The sequence below is a fragment of the Bradysia coprophila genome, assembly GCF_014529535.1.
Source record: "Bradysia coprophila strain Holo2 chromosome X unlocalized genomic scaffold, BU_Bcop_v1 contig_130, whole genome shotgun sequence".
Taxonomy (NCBI): domain Eukaryota; kingdom Metazoa; phylum Arthropoda; class Insecta; order Diptera; family Sciaridae; genus Bradysia; species Bradysia coprophila.
The window spans coordinates 1,560,991-1,577,693 of NW_023503296.1; the positions used below are offsets into that span (position 1 = coordinate 1,560,991).

The 16,703-nt window shown below is 38.1% G+C and overlaps 2 protein-coding genes across 3 annotated transcripts; one reads left to right on the top strand and one right to left on the bottom strand.

Annotated features, from left to right (window-relative positions):
• Window positions 1-67: 67 nt before the first annotated feature.
• LOC119067875 (transcription initiation factor TFIID subunit 1) lies at window positions 68-9,153 on the bottom strand. 2 transcript variants are annotated; one of them, XM_037171143.1, is made up of 18 exons: window positions 8,799-9,153; window positions 8,555-8,741; window positions 8,365-8,491; window positions 8,208-8,286; window positions 7,870-8,143; window positions 6,824-7,806; window positions 4,890-6,743; window positions 4,706-4,829; window positions 3,548-4,643; window positions 3,347-3,489; window positions 3,162-3,287; window positions 2,909-3,089; window positions 2,238-2,330; window positions 1,141-1,266; window positions 1,000-1,080; window positions 707-936; window positions 405-581; window positions 68-336 (listed from the first exon to the last, which is right to left on the bottom strand). In XM_037171143.1, the coding sequence occupies exons 1-18, from the start codon at window positions 8,942-8,944 to the stop codon at window positions 187-189; spliced, it is 6,177 nt and encodes a 2,058-aa protein (XP_037027038.1). In that variant the 5' UTR covers window positions 8,945-9,153; the 3' UTR covers window positions 68-186. The 2 variants fall into 2 exon arrangements, with proteins under 2 accessions (XP_037027038.1, XP_037027039.1); XM_037171144.1 differs by lacking the exon at window positions 2,238-2,330.
• A 2,060-nt stretch (window positions 9,154-11,213) lies between these two features.
• On the top strand, window positions 11,214-12,436 carry LOC119067893. Its single transcript, XM_037171181.1, has 4 exons — window positions 11,214-11,428; window positions 11,834-11,958; window positions 12,020-12,138; window positions 12,203-12,436. The coding sequence occupies exons 1-4, from the start codon at window positions 11,311-11,313 to the stop codon at window positions 12,339-12,341; spliced, it is 501 nt and encodes a 166-aa protein (XP_037027076.1). The 5' UTR covers window positions 11,214-11,310; the 3' UTR covers window positions 12,342-12,436.
• Window positions 12,437-16,703: the final 4,267 nt, after the last annotated feature.

The window sequence follows — 16,703 nt, forward strand, 5'->3', positions numbered from 1 at the left end:
TTTCTCCTTTTCATTATTTCTTCTCGCTGGCAATAAGGTCATTTGAGTGATGCGCAAGAACATTCAGTTTTCAATTAATTTCTTTATTTTGAAAAACTCGATGTATTTTGATAACAAACATTTCCTTGAAAAACTAAAATTTAATTTTTTTTTCACTTTTCATTTTGTGTGAAATCCAATATTTACTTAGAACCATAATCCATCTCCATCGTCTTCATTTTCATTATCATTCTCCATCACTTCCTCTTCTTTCGTAATCATGGGCATTTCGTAATTCTCTTCACCCTCATCACTGTCCGAAATTGCCAAATCATCATCAATGCCAACTCCGATGTCCTGATGAAGAATTTGTTTGATTGATAACAATTGTCAATGGAGTAAATTTGAGTAATGCAAATACAAACCTCTTGAGGATGTTGCTGATTATTCCCATCATTATTGTGGAAATTCAACATATTCTCGGTCATTTGCATCAAATCTTGTCGTTGATGCTGCTGCATCATATCGTTTTGTTGTTGGTAGTCTTGTGGTAATTGATACTGCAAATGTTGCTGTTGTTGTTGGGGCTGTTGATACATGTCCTAATTTAGACAAAAATTAAATTAATTTTTTAAAATCTGTTACTTCGTCTTCATATCACTTTGCACCAACTGGTGCTGAAAGTACACAACGACCAACAAACGTAATCAATTTTCGAAAAAATTACCTCCATATTAACATCATCCATTTGTTGATAGTCTTGTTGCTGATACTCTTGCTGCTCGTATTCGTGTTGCTGAATTTCTTCTTGCTGCATGTCATATTGTTGCATTTCTTGATGCATTTCCTGTTTAACCATTCCCATATCTTGATGGTTACCATGGTTGTCTTGACGACTTGCAGGCAATTTCAAGAAGTCCGACGGATCGTAGTTCGGATCAACATCCAACGACTCATCTAAGATTTGTTTAGCATTTTGTTAGACACAGTTTGTTGTATGATTTTCCATTTAGTTTATACCTTGTTGATTGTAGAAGCCAGAACTACTCAATTGTACCATGGCTTCAGCCGCCTGCTGACTTTCATCTTCTCCATGACCGCCTGTTTATAAAAGTAATAATTTTAAATTGCAAAGCAAAGAACGACAAACCAGTGACATACCCGGTAGATAATTGATCGGCTGAGCGCTTCGTGCTAGAGCTTCGCCTTGTCCCAGCACGGCAGCAGTGGTATCGAAAGTGGCCTCAACTTCTTCGAACTCTTCGTCGTCAGTTGAGCATTGCAAATCTAAAATATTTGGAAAAAAAAGTTTTTATTGAAATTTGAAATTGAAACGTCTGAGTGGCGCACACTCAAGTTTTGTAAGTCAGTTACGTAAACAAATGCATTACAAATGCCAGCGTAGAGAAAGGAAGCAACTACTCCTAGAGTAAGTCGACAAGCGGACTATACATTGCAATACCAGTGAATTTGTTAATGAAAGTGTGCGTTTTTGGTAGTAAAGGGACGTAAAGAACAATCGTGGAAGTCATCTTATTTAAAGACGATAATTTGGTGGAGAAATCATTTGCACTTTTAAGTAATTTAAGAACCAAACTGAATTTTGTAGTTCAGTAAACCATTAAATTAAGTTAAATTAAGACGCTTTCCTCGATAATTAAATGAATTCTGGAATTCTGGTCGCGTCATATCTTTGGTCATCTCGATCAATCTCAATGTTACTGTGCGTATTCTTTTCTCATACCAAACAAACATAGACAACAGTTTCGCAGCTCACACTCGCCATGGTCTTCAAGATTATTATTTATTAGTTACAAGTTATAGCACGATGAAACATAAGGTAGCGTAGTCTCTTCTGTCACATGAATTTTGTTTCAATTTACCGATATGTTATGTAAGACTGGTGCTCTAAGATCACTCGTGCTCACAAATTAACGCTTAATTCACTCGTGCAGCAGATCCACGGTAAATAGTTCTATAGTTTACAATGGGTTACCTTACAAAACAGTGATTTCATCGAATGTGCAGATAAAATCCTAGCAATTCGAATCGTAAAAAAGGTGAAAAATTATTTTGTTTCCAAATTGAATCAAATTATGTCCTTACGATCAGTCCTACACTTCTCTACTAAAAATTGAAACACCAAATTTCAAACAAGAAATCACACTTGACAAACTAAAACAAAATGTATCCTATGAACAACATAAAACACGTCACACAAAGCAAGCAATGATGGATTCATACACGGCCAATCTTACCTTCCAAATAGGAATTTTGTGTATTACTGAAATTTGAATAAAGGCTGTCTTTTCTTGGACGACCTCGACCACGTTTCATGCTCCACATTTTAGCTAAAAAGTAAATAATTCAACCCCAACCGCAATTGTTGCGGTCAATATACATGCAACTACTGGTACAAAAGTTTCTTTATGTACTACAAAAAAGTTGCGGCAACAAAGCCCTGACCGAAAACGCGACGACATATCGTTTAGTAAACAACGAGGATGTAACTAACGTTCATTTAATCATTTGGATCGCCATTTAGAGACTGAGATACTGAATATATTTATGCAAATCGGATTGAAGCATATCCCATCGAAGCTAAGGAGTGACGCGACGACGATACAGACCATACACCAAGTACATTCTGTACCACCAACTCGTTCATAACTCTGCTAAGACAGATTTGACTTCAAACCGGTTTCCCCACTTGATTTCTTTCCAATCTCGACCTAAACTGTTACCATGCATTTCATCAAAAATCTTTCCTAACAAAGTATGTATACCAAGTATACCATGCCGGGCTTCAATTAACGGAATTGAAATCAATTGTAACTTTGAATGCATTCCATTGATTTTTTTTGAAAAAATTTAAAAGAAAAAAAAATGGGAAACGTGTTACACTGGCCATCACTACCATTGGACGTACCTTCTTCCAAATTATCACGATTTTTACGCGGTCGACCACGACCTCTTTTAATTTCTGGCAATGCCGGTATGACCGACGGCCCATCGAATTTCTGCGATGAGGCAGATGCGGACGAATGAGGTCGCTCGGTGCCTTCAACATCGACAAAATCGTTGTCCGGGGAGCTGTTTCTACTGGACAGCTGAAACAACACAAAGGAAACGGAGAACGTGAATCGCTTGATCAACAACGAGAAAGTACACATTTTCATTACTTGACGCTGTAAGTCTTCGTGCTCACGCTCATCGTCGACCCATGTGTCATCAAGATCAGCATCGTTTTTGGCTCGTTCTTGCACCAAGGCAATATTACGTTCCAAATGTGCACAATGGTCGCCGAACTGAAAACAATATTCAAATTGTAACGTTGATAGTGCCCGAAATGGCAATGGTTGTTTACCTCATCCAACGCTTGTTTGGTGAAATCGACCATTAACCTAGCCTGTTTCGTGAAATTTGACTCGTTTCCATTGTACTGTTCACAGTTGTTCGCAATAAGTTCAATGTCAGCAATGAACTCGTTTCGAGTGTGGTACTTATGAGCTGAAATAATTTTGAATTGAAAACAATTGTATGACACAAATATTTCGGCAGAACTCACCAGCTACTTTCTTAGTTATGGTCTCCAAATCCATTGGTCTCCTAATCACCGTGTAGTAGTCTTTGACCTGTTTCTTATTAACAGGCTTTAAGAACGGCCAACTCTCCGGCATCACCTTCAATTTGCTGCTGATTAATTTCTCGAATATAAACGACAAAGCCACTTGATCGTCATCGTCCAACAGCGGATTAATGGCTTTTTCCAATCGCATCAAACGATCTTCCTTCTCAGCTAAACGATCAACGCATTTCTGTAGCATTCGTTGAGCAGCCACGGTGAAAGAGCTCTTCGTACCATTGTACACATTTGAATTTTCAACGATTTGATTCACATCAGCCAAAAATTCTTCTCTGTTCTGATACTTTCGCTGTCGTAGATTTTCGCGAATGCTTTGCAAGTCCATGGGACGCTGTACGATTCGATAGTAATCAGGCACCAACTTTGCATTAACGGGAAATAGGAAGGGTTGAACATCGGGCATGTCTCGCATTTCATTCAAAATTTGTTCCAATATCGAAGACATGACAACAACTGGATCGGTACGTTGACGATTGACCGGTTTGTTGTGCTTCTTCAAGTAGTCGCAATGAATATCTGAACCGACACGGCGTCGTTTGCGTCCAACAGCATCCTTTGGCACTTTCAGCAGTAGCGTTCTGCGCTTAACATCTTCGTGACGTTTCAGCAGTTTACCGCTCAATTTCACTTTCGTTCCGTCGACGTTAACCAGATCTTCATCGTCAGCATTCAGTTCTTTTTCAATCTCTTCTTCTTGCTCTTCGGTCAGTGCAACGGTAAGCGATGGTGTTGGCATAGTTCCAGTATAAAGCGGACACGCTTTGTTTGTTCGCATATGACCAACATTACCACAAGCGCCACATTTCAGTTTAAGGTCGGGCTTCAATTTGATCTTTCTCCTCGATGGACTGATTTCCTTGTTAGCAGTCGGTGTACTAGGCTCGCGAGGAGTCGATGAACTGCTTTTCGATGTACCCGGCGGGTCGAGCAGACTCATCGAATGACTCGTTGTTAGCAAATTAGTGGTATTGCTCTGCACCGTTTTCTCTTGATTCCGTTTAATTCGACGTAGTTGCTCCTAATAGGATAATTACAATAAGAACAGAACAGGTCGTCAGTGGTAGCACGGAGAACACTTACTTGAATACGACGTTTCTCGCGCTTCATTTCCTCTTTTTGAGCCTCATCAAGGGTAGCAAATTGACGAATGAAAGCTTCATCCTTTGTATTCCTTATTTTAACGTACGCGTCTATGACTTGTGGTCTGCAAAACAAAAAATGATCAAATACCAGGTCAGCCATTTTTGCCGTTCTTTACACTTACCGTCGAACGATTTCCACTCGTGTGTATTCTTTGCCTTCGTTATTCTTAAATGTTCGTGTAATTTTCAAAATTCTGCCCGGTTGCAAATGGCTTGGTATAGCCTGTGCATCGTCTTCCTTCTTCTTTGAATTCTTTGGAGCTCCTTCTCTTTCTTCCATTATTTTCTTTAACAGTTCCTGTCGCTCTTGTTCCTCACGTTCCAATGACAATTGAATCGAAGTTTTCTTATTGGCTAGCATGTTTTCCAAATTTTTTCCCAGTTCCTCCAGATCCGATTCTTCAGATGCTGTCGATTCACCTTCATCGGTTGAAAGTACTTCAGCACTTGCCAGCACACGATTTTGTAAATCAAAAATACGTTGACATTCCTCCTTGTAGCGCTCCTGATGTTCAGCTATGGAAAAGCGATTACCACGAGAGAATTTATCCATTCCCTCTTCGCCGGCTTTCGCTTTTTCAGTGGACAATGTCCGAACGACATCGATAACCTCCCATCTTGACAATTTCTTGATTTCCTCTTCGGGAACTTGAAACTTTCTGAGCAACGCTTTGGCATTATTTAACGATAGCCTTCGCAAATCAGCATCCGTACCAGTTACAGTTCGTTTCGGTTGAGACTCCTGTTCTTCTTTCGTTTGTGTTGGCTTATTCGGTATGCGAACGTACGAAAAACCTTCTCCACAACCTGTAGGATCAGCTGGACCAGTCAATTGCAGCAAACACTTCCCTCGCATTGCTTGAATGTACGCTCGAGTTGTATTCCAAGGGGCTACCTTTACTTCATCGTCCATTTTCAGTTGCATTTCTTCATCGTCATCGTCCTGTGGTGCGAATATGAATTTCTCACCATAGCCAGCATCTTTAAGTCTTTGTTCGGCCGCAATCATACTGAAATAAGCGCAGCACTGTTCCGGTGAGACCATCGCTCGGATTTCTTCTTCTGATGGCAATCGAAATTCCGGTTTAATGACCCACCAATTCGAATCCATGCCGGTTCGCTTGAAATCGGCACATTGTTTCAATCGTTTTCTTATACTACTCTCCGAGTGACCCGGAAATGCTTTTTTGATGTCATCCATACGTATACGGCGTGGACCGTCACGACTTTTCCAAAAAAGACGATAAATGAACACTTGCAGGAAATCTCGCACAAAGTTATTTGCTCGCTTTGAATTGGGTCCAGGCACTTCGTACAGCGGACATTCTTGACCAGCTGTGAAGAGAGCGTCAACTTCTCGGATGTAGTAACTGTTTCGTGTGCGTATCAGCAAAAAGTCAGTTGGGGAAGGGTTGTGAGGGTAGATCGGTGTTCGATACATATTATTCTCGACCGCTTGTATACAGTGGCCTGGTTGCAATATTCCCAGAAACGGACTAGTGTGTGCGTACGCAATTTCACCGTATCGATATTCAGGCGGACCAGAATCCTTCGATGCCTTCCTTTTGTAGTAGTTTTTAATTTTAGAGCACATGCCCACTTGGTTCATGAGTGGCGGATGTTCCTCGCAGAATTCTACCAGAATTATTTCACCATCTCTGCCAGTCAAATCGTCTGGATTTCGCATGAAAAATACGTCGCCACCACCAGACGCAATTCGTTCAAGCTCTCGTTGTTTGGCCTTCTTTTTGATATGCTTAAGCAGTGGATTCACCGGATGAGCTTCCGTTCCAGCTACCGAGCCATGAGAATATTTTTTCATCGGAGGTCGATGGAAACCTCGTAATTTCATTGGTCCCATGTGTGTTGGTATGAACGGTGCTCTAAGTTCGACCACTGGCGTCGAGTGTTGAATTAAATTGCCACCGCCAACTTTCAGTCGCATTGTACTTTCGCTGGACTTTGCCATGTAGAACCTGCAGAAAAATACGAGAAATTAGTTGTCGATGCAAAGAGAGTCATTCATATTTCGGGTGAATCAGCAACAAATACTCACAGATCGTTCGAAATGTTAAATGGATCTCGGTCAGGACTTTTCGGTGGTGGTGGTGGGGTATCTTCTGCCAACACGTTGATGACACCAGCTTTCCCCAATAAAATTTTCGACTTTTTAACGTGCGGATGAGGTATTTTAACCTTTGGAGGTGGTCTGGTATTTTTAATGACTTTGGACGGATCAATATCATCAGGAATGCCCAATATTATGTTTTCATCATTGGGATCTAGTGTCAGCACTTTCGGTCGAGGTATTTTAACCATTGATTCAGCATCCCAAATAACTTCATCTTCCCATTTACTGTACACAAGTTCTTCATTTTCTACCGGGAAAATACTGTACCAAGTGTCATCTGTTTCGTCTTGCTTCTGTAGCATCAATTGAGTTTTATTGATTTTCCCTGTTATTGGTGGATTAGGTAATGATAGCTTGGCTCCGGATGCAATAGGTGTATTCGGCATTCCTTTACCTGGTTGACTGAAAGCGCCAGCTGTACGTGAGCCAGAACTTGGCAGCCATCCAGCTGCATTTGTTTTCGAATTCAATTTTTGCATCACTTTGTGCTTGATGTCATTACCATCCCACACAACTTCATCTTCCCAGTGTAATTGCGAGACCATTAAATAGGCGTCTTCAGGAATTGGATCGCCTTTAATTTCTGGCTCCTCTTCCTTTTCCGATTTGTCGCGCAACTTGAACCCGTAATTGAATCCGTCACCAGATTCGGGAACTTCAAGCATATCGTACCAAACCTGGGCCGGTCCGAATCGCCAATCAGCAATTTTTGGTTTCTGATCACCCGATTCGTTGTTTTCGGGGGTTTTCTCCTTCGCATCGTCGGACACTTCCCGCAGCAGTTTATCCTCATCGTCAGATGTTAACTGATCTTTTGTTGGTTCCGGACCGTACACCAAGTTGAAACCCTTGGATCGTTTTTCGGTTTTCTCATCCGATTCGCTAGTAGAATCCGAACCATCTCGATGCTGAAACCAAAACATTTGTTACAAAAGAAGTAATTCCATCAACACGATCGAGTAACCAATTACCCTAACGGTTCCATCTCGCGATTGTTTCCGACGATGACGCCGCTTTCGAACACTTCGCCATATTTGCGGCAGGCTTGACGGTTTACCAGGCCCAAACAAACGAGAGAAGCGTAACACTTTATCGGGTCGAAAATCGGGAAACAATTCTCGGACGTCAACATTTGCATATTTTGATGGAAGCATTGCAGCCAATGGTGTGTCCAATTTTTTCTCCGCTGGTTTTGTGTCAGATTTGCTGTCCTCATCACAACTATCGGATCGTGTGGAGTCTTGACTGTAAGCACAATTGTTTATAGTAACGTTGTGCATTGTGGGTTGTGTTCGCTTTGGAAACCTACCTTAATTGTGACTTTAATGGCAAGCTCGGAGGTGGCATCAAATCTTTATCATCGGATGGATTGTGTGACGAAGAAAAGTCTGGCAAATTCAATTCGAATTTTAATTAAGAAAGGAATTTAAGGTGATTTTTTGTGAAACAAAGTGGATTGTATTTACCATCCGCATTGCCATCGTGATGTGAATTTTGGTCAGAGTACTTTGTATCGTTGGATACCTTATTAACAGGGATAGAATCCTCGATATCATCGTAATTGGTATCGTCTGCTCTTGACTTTTCGACAGCCTGCAGAAGAAAAACCCATCCACATCAAACATTCACAACACAAACGTCGATAGGAATGCTTACCTCTTGCATCAAAACTTGTAAGTCTTCAGCTAATTCATTTATATCCGAATAGTCAACCGCATTATCGGACTTTCTATCAAAATCGTCATCTGAATGATTCGATTTGGATGAATCGTCACAATTGGTTGATGAGTTCGAATGTTCGTCCTCTCGTATAACCTCGCTTATCATTGAGTTTAAGCCGAATCTGCACATTGAAATTTATGTTATGATATCTGTTCCAACTATTACGTGGACCGCTTACCTTGCAAGTGAACTTAGATGTTTCTTGGATTCGTTGTCAAATATATCATCGACCAGATGTCCGTCGGAATCAATGTTCCCGAATAAGAATCCAGTAAGATCGACTTCATTTTCGGTCTCATTATCATTATCATTGTCACTGTCCATGGTTGTAGAAGTTCACAGCATTAGCTCATCTGATTGATTTCCAGTTAGATGCTTTCATCGACTCGAAACCAATGAACGCTTTCCGTCGTCGAATTCGTATTTCCAGAATTTAAATAATTTTTTACCGCAAAATTACAGAATTACAAAATTACAGAACATCAAGAAAACAAACAGTAAAGCGATAGTCTTTTTGACATTTCCATTTTGACATGGCGCGTTGTTTTCAGTGGCGCCGAGTTTACGGGATAGACGGTGCTTGCTGTCCCTCATTGTGTTTGTACAGTTTGTACAGCATAACTACTGTGTTAAAATTATTTGACAACTACTGTTACCATTTTTCTTTAATGAATATAAACCACCCAGGTATGGTCTAATGTCACCTCGGAGGAAATAGCGATTTTAAAAACGGATTCTAACGCACCCATTTTCATTAGTGGTAAGCAATGAATGTACAAACCAGATATGGTCTGTTCATACAAACAGGAGGACATGGCGATTTCCTCTCATGAGAGGTGAGTTTGTTTATATGAGATCGCTACGTCCTCCCGCGTCCTCCGCTACATACAAAGTTTGACATTCAACCATACCTTGTGTTGACGTTCATTGGAACTAAGCCTAATCTGGCCGTCTTTTACTTCTATATACTCAGTGAAGAGTACAACCTGAAGTGAATCACATCGAGCTGGCGTATCTAATCTTCATTCCCGTAGTGGACATAGCGATTTGAAAAACGGATTCTAACTCACTCCTTTTTATATTATTTTGACGAAAATAATGAGTGTCTGGATAAATCGACAGATTTTGAAGAATCGGTATGTACTTTCATTGTTTTTCTCTAAGTTTTCTGTTCTACAAATTCAAAATCATTACGAAATTCTATAATAATGCAGTCAAACAATGAATGTACAATACAAATGAAAAATTGACACTTGACGATAAAATGGCGGATTTCATACAAAAATTCACATCCTCTGATCATTCTCGTCGCTGTGAATTTTTATGAATGCCAATTGAAATGCGCCCAAATCTCAGTTTGTCATGGGATATGTGAGAATCAGATGAAAGATAGCTAATAAAATGAACTTGTTAAAATTGCAACGAGAAGAACTGACTGCTACAATTTGTAGGTAACGACAATTTCACTGTGCTGTTAGCAAAACAGATTCTCATAAGGGAAGGAACAAATCTTTCGTTTTCAATCCTACAAAAGTATGAATTATTATTCAGTTCCTTCGAGGGCAATGACATTCATGAAAAAAAAACTCATCACCATGGTTAAAACTGAAGTCGACGCCTCTGGTTGTTACAGTTCACAATGGTAAGTTTAACCGAAATGAGAACCGGCTGAACCTGTCGTTGTGAATGCTGTGAATTTTTTTTGTATCGTTACCAAAAGGTTTCATCATCATCATACCAAAAGGTTTAGTCATGGATATTACACTTTAATATGATACAGTCCTAGTCGAGGGTCAATGAAAGAGAAGTAGTCAGGTAGTTAACACAACTTTGTTCCAATGAAAGTATAAAACATGTATGGTCTAATGTCGGCTCGGAGGACATAAGGATTTTGTAAACGCACTCGTTTTTATATTATTTTGACATAAATTATGAGTGCGATCAAGATCGACCATACCTGTTTTATACTTTCATTAGATTCATAGGCATTCGAACAGGGACAAAAATAAGATACGTTCTAAGTTACATCCTGTCCACCATGAATATTGTTGAAAATACCTTATAACTTGAATAAAATCTCATCTTCATGTACAGTAACGACGGTAACGACCTCAATAGTTATAATTTTATTTCGTTAATACAGTGTTAAAAGAGCGTAAAAGAGAGAAAAATGACCAGTTGCTTAACTGGTTTCGATGAGTTACGTCAAAAATTGTATGTAAAAGTCCAGTTAACTAGGAACAAACCAGTAAATTTAACTGAGCTCGATGGGTGAACACTCTTTTTGACATTCTCTTTTAACACTATTACAGTGTTAAAGAGCGTAAAAACAGGAGAAAAAACCAGTTAATTTAACTGATCTCGATTTCGACTCTCTTTTAACACCGTATATAGACTGTTATGATCAGAGCGAGAAAACCGAAGACCAGTTTATTATAACTTGCCTTGGGATACTTGTCAAAATATCTCTTTCTCTTTTATCATAACACTCTATGAAGTGTTTCGTTTCCACTCTGATTGAAAATCGAAAATATTTGAGTTGGGACGATTGGCACTAGACGGCTACTCCCATCGCAAAATGTTGATGACAGCGCGTTTGTCAATACATTTTCAAAGTCTGTCCCATCGGTGGACATTTGTTTTAAACAACCGATATTTATGTGAAAAATAAACAATTTTGTGTGTAAACAATGGTCGATGACGAATGTTATGTGGCCAGATTGAATGAGCTTCTCAGACAAAACAGCATCATCATTCAAAACGATTATTCGTTCACGAGAAAATATCAAAAGTGCCAAACAGAGATCGGTAAGTCCGTTATGGTTTAAAATGCTATGGAAGATTGTGGTTTTATTATGTATCAAGAAACACAGGCTTACGAGATCACCATAGTAGAATCGCTAATTTTTCGTGAGTTGATGCAGTCAGTTCTACGAAATTTTGCGAACCAATTTCTACTTCTAAATTCTAGTGATGAAAATCGACCCACAATATTTCAGCGATTAAGTGAAGCTCGATCATAATTATCCCAATATTTGGTCGGCATTTGCTTTCCACTTTCCCTGGATCATATTTTACTGATTATAGCTTCACGAACGTAATCTGATTCAAATATTTCGTATCTGCTTTGAAGTTAAATTGATGAGCAAAAGACTTCCAGCGAACATATAACTGGACTGAATGTGAATTGATATTTTTTTTTTATTTCCACAGAAAATGCAAAATTAGTTTTACGTACACAAAAGAGCGAATGGAATAATTTCACATTTAAGCTGAAAGCAAGTTCGAATTCCATCGACATGTTATCACAAAAGATCAACGAAACAGACTTACAAATCGTGAGAAACGAAACATTTTTCTAACAAAATAATTTTCTAACTCGTCCACTGTTCTTTTAAGGACCGTGTGAAAGGAGACATTTCCATGTTAAGCGAAAAAATCGGTCGGATTTCTAATGACATTATGACAAAGTCCTGTTCTCTGTCTAATGATGATGAATCGAAACTTATTCAAAGACAGTAAGTTCTTTGTATGAGGCAACCGACAATTGAATTATTAACACAATTTTTGTCTCGGTTCCAGAATGGGTCTAGTGCTACTGAATACAATAAAATATTCCAATGAAATTCAGGCCATGCAAATTGGATTTGATGGACCTCCTAACCATACGCAAGTGAAAGATATCTATGATAAACAATGGAGCCAATTTCGAACGGAATAGAGTTTAACCAAATTGTGAATTTGTGTGGAGTATATTTGTATTTTGTTCAAATTTTAATAAATTTAATTATAGACCAGCTAGAGCTGCATAAAGTCCATTATCTGATTTTAATATGTATCAACAAAAGTGTCTCAAAGAGTTCAAATCTCATGTTTTGGCCTAGGATTAGGTTTGTTAAGAAGATTTGTTCAAGTAAATTATTCGAACGTAGTCAGTGCTATTCGCACATTATGAATCAAACCAAACTTCTTCCTTACGCAAATTGTAATTCAATAAGATGAATCAATGTTCGAATAGTCGAAGTATTATAAAGCGATTATTCGTACAAAGGAGTCCGTCAGTATGGTTTCCACTCAACAAAAAGTACTCCGTGAACAACCGTAAACAAAGTAACAATTGAAAAAACGAAATTATGCCTCTCACGCGGAGTACTTTTTTGGTTAGGGGAAATAAAGCCTTACTCAACATTTGCGTTTAGTCTAATGATTGACGAACTCTTTCCTGCTGAAGGAATAAATTTGCTGCCAAAAATTAATGATCTCTGATTTTTATTAGAGTGGAATAAAAACTTTCACCCGAATACATATTTACGTACTTTTGGTCGGTAAATGCAATTTTTCTTCCTGTAGTACCAAAACCGTCACATTCACTCACCAAATTTAGTACCGAAAGAGCAACATTCTCCCCTACTATTTTCTCTCAATTTTCATTCCCGCTTATGTCATTTTCGATCCTATCTTTATTCTTTCCCAAATGTGTCAAGTTGTTGTATGTACGCGAATGTAATGTTTTTAGTGTTTTGTGACAATGCATTCATAAGGATTGCTTTCAGCATTCATACGGACTGCTTTCGGCATTCATTCGGATGTCTTTCGGCATTCCTACAGATTGCTTATTTTTCGACATTTGTGAGAATACATGCACGCACACGGAACGGACTTCTTTAGGCATTCATACGGATTACTTTCGGCATTAATATGGAATGCTTTTGCACCGGTATGTTGTTCAGTTTTGTTGTTATGTTTTGTTCGGAATGTGACTTTGGTACTCCAGGAAGAAAAATAGTATACAAACCACGGATCAAAAAGGTGTGTTTTAGACCCAGGTGGTGAAAACGTCCAGGGATGGAGCGACGCGAAGCGGATCCTTGGTATGTAACATACTATTATTAGTACATTTTTCGCATTTACCGACCAGAAGCACGTAAAGCACGAGGCTCCAAATTTTTATTCCCACTCGTCAAAAAATTAAAAAATTAAAAATTTGGAACCTCGGACGTAATGTACTATTAGTGTGAGCTTCGTAAGACATACTGAGGGCTATTGGGTAATAATAGTATCTTACATAATTAGGGAAAAAGATGAAAAGTTGAGTTTTCGTGTGAATTTTGTTGAAAGCGTAGCCGAGGTCAATAAACACACGAAAACAAGACTTTTCATCTTTTTATCCCGAGTTTTGTAGTGGATTTTACATGCTGAAGGGCGTCGAAAGTAGTGCTTAAAACATGAAAAATGCTATTTTCGACGCAAGAAGCATGTAATATACTTTGAATTCTTACAATTTTCATCCATTAAAAGCTCATCTAAATCGATATTTCTAAAATGTAACATTGGCTAAGGTTAAGGCCGCAAAATCAAAAAAAAAATTGAGTTGCTGGGATCGACAATTATTTTCCTAAGAAATATGGATTTCAAACCACTTCGTAACGATCTCTTTGTCCGTCTTAACTCATTTGAGTTCTTTCTAATCTGTTCGAAGATAAGGCAAGGCAAGGAATTGAAATCAGGTGAAACTTGATCTTAATTTTAGAATTTCAAGCTGAACCTGGTCGAACCTGAACCTAAAATTCAAGTTCAGGTTTGTTCCAGGCTGAAGCTGAATCTGACCTGAATGAAAAATACTAAGGATTGTCGGGTGAAGCTAGTCTCTTTCTCGCACAGCAAGTATAAAAAGTATCACTCGAACTACTTGATTCAATTATGCAACAATGGAATCAATGAACACGAGAACCAGAACATTAATGTTCAGAACTTACTATAATTCTTCACAAAATATCGTCGGAAAAGAACCCATTTTCGCAGTCTGTATATTATACAGATCATGAATGGACTATTCTACTCAATATGCATGCAATCTTTCCATTCTTTCTAAATGCAAAATAGATGAACGCGTTATTCAATTTCATTCTAAGTATTTATCAACAATCAACTTTATTCAGTGTTATAACGTTGTATCCAATCCATACGAGCGAGTATCACACATATCACACATACCAACAAAAAATATGTTCAGTTGTTTGGTTTCTGATTTATACTTCGTTACTCGATAGCCCAGTCATTATTCAACATTCACTGGAACTCAGCGAAGCAACAAGTAAATAAAAAGAAAATTATTAGAACTACAATCAACGTGTGAACGATAAGGTGTGTCGTCGGTGTGTCCTGATTTGGATTAATTTGTTTACGGTGTGGACAAGAATAAACGAGTTCTTTTGGAAAGTGAGTGATTATGATTTACATATTATTTACTGGTTACTTCTGATAATTCTAGATCATTAATACCGGAGGGTGGTATGTGATAATTGCATCGAATTAAGTGTTTAAACATTTCGATGTGAATGCTAGGGGTGTAACTTAGAACTTATGTGGTGATTCAAATTTCTCTTTTCTCTGAAGAATTCAAACTTTTTGCAACATTATGACTTTACCACAAGTTATGACGATAAGATAACAGTTTATACCCAGTATTACGATGAGGTCTTTGCAATTCACTAAATTCATTATCATGAATTTTGAATTTTCGGTTTAATCCGAATACGAACAATTATATAAAATGTTACCGAACCGGCCTTATTAGCAAAAAACCAAATGAATTTATTTTCGCATAGACCGTTAATTCATTCACTTATCTCAAAATGCATGCATTTGCTTTTGGAATTGCACGTACCGTATGTAACGGTCGTTTTTTTCTATACGCCTATGAATTCTAAATGCATATTTTGAGCGTAGGCAAGTTCGTACACTGACTCTAGACTATTGTGCAATTTCTGAAACAATGTCTCTGCAAGTTCTGCTTGGTATGCTTTAGTTTAATGCCTGGCTTTGAGAAATTATTTTCTTGATTTCTTGAATTAACTTTCTTTAAAAAAAAAACTCCGAAAATGCAAGAGAACCATAGAAAATTCAAGAAAATGCGAGAAATTATTTTCTCAAAGATAGGCAGGGCTTAGGTTAACTAAGTGGCGGTAAAACACATTACAGCCATCTCATCACTGTCCTCATCATGACAATGAATTTATTTTATTATGTTTAGATACATGCAATGAGAAACTTTAAAATATTTATCGATCATTGAGGGCATGATTCCTTATTTTTGAACGGATCTGAGGACAATGATTTTCTTGTGATTTCTCGTAGAGCTTTTTCGGGCGCATTGACATGATTTTCCGGAGACTTTTAGCGCAAATTTCATTTGTACATTGAACATGCACATTTGTTTGTTAATCACAAACGAAAATACCCCACGGATAATGATGCGTTTGGAAAATATGTCTCACGAGGGGGAAACCACTCTTTTTTGTTGATGTGATTAACATGACTAACCAGTGATTAACATGATGATGAATTGGTGATTTACCAGCATTTGACCGGGAAAATCGTCGCGAAACTACAAATAAACGTGAAATATAGCGGTTAATCATTGTTAATCACCGATTAACCGTTTGGATTCACAAAACTTAAGCTGCGAGCGCACTTACACCGTTTAGCTCTCCGTTTACGTTTTAACAATGGAAAGTGGGAGGAGCTTCCATTGTTCACTCGTAAACGGAGTGCTAAACGGCGTAAGTGCGCTCGCAGCCTTATGTTCCCCCTCGATGTCTCATATTCCTACATTATATAGAAATTTTGAGTCGAATATTCTCCTCTCTCCATTTTTTGGAGTTTTCTTTGACTCTGCTTCATATTATGCCATATCATCAAAAGTGTATCTAAAATTGTTACCACTCATTAATTTGACTCATCTTGCTCACGTAATTATACCAGTTAATACACTTAGTTGGGGTATATACGATTACATTTCCACTAAAAATAAACAACAAAACATTCAGTTAATGGAACTTTGAATTTGAAAAAAAAAAAAATATTTCAAATTATGGATAATGGAAAGAGGCAACATAGAAACCGCGCTGGCATAATTACAATGTTGATTCGTTCATAAATTTTAAGCATTTTCAAAACAAACCTTCTTTTCCATTTTTTGTTGTTGTAAAAACGCAGAGAACTGTTACTACTGTTCTTGATGGAAATGGAAAGAACAACACCGCACAAAAACAAGTTCTTTTTTCCATGGTATTATTTTATG

What these genes read in the sequence shown, in the direction of transcription:
- LOC119067875 (XM_037171143.1), bottom strand. Translation starts at nt 8,944, where the DNA reads ATGGACAGTGACAATGATAATGATAATGAGACCGAAAATGAAGTCGAT. An exon ending in CGAGTGGAAATCGTTCGACG is followed by an intron (nt 4,830 to 4,889) that starts GTAAGTGTAAAG and finishes TTTGTTTTGCAG; the next exon opens with ACCACAAGTCATAGACGCGT. An exon ending in ACGAAGACTTACAGCGTCAA is followed by an intron (nt 3,090 to 3,161) that starts GTAATGAAAATG and finishes GTGTTGTTTCAG; the next exon opens with CTGTCCAGTAGAAACAGCTC.
- LOC119067893 (XM_037171181.1), top strand. Translation starts at nt 11,311, where the DNA reads ATGGTCGATGACGAATGTTATGTGGCCAGATTGAATGAGCTTCTCAGA. An exon ending in AAAGTGCCAAACAGAGATCG is followed by an intron (nt 11,429 to 11,833) that starts GTAAGTCCGTTA and finishes TTATTTCCACAG; the next exon opens with AAAATGCAAAATTAGTTTTA. An exon ending in ACGAAACAGACTTACAAATC is followed by an intron (nt 11,959 to 12,019) that starts GTGAGAAACGAA and finishes TGTTCTTTTAAG; the next exon opens with GACCGTGTGAAAGGAGACAT.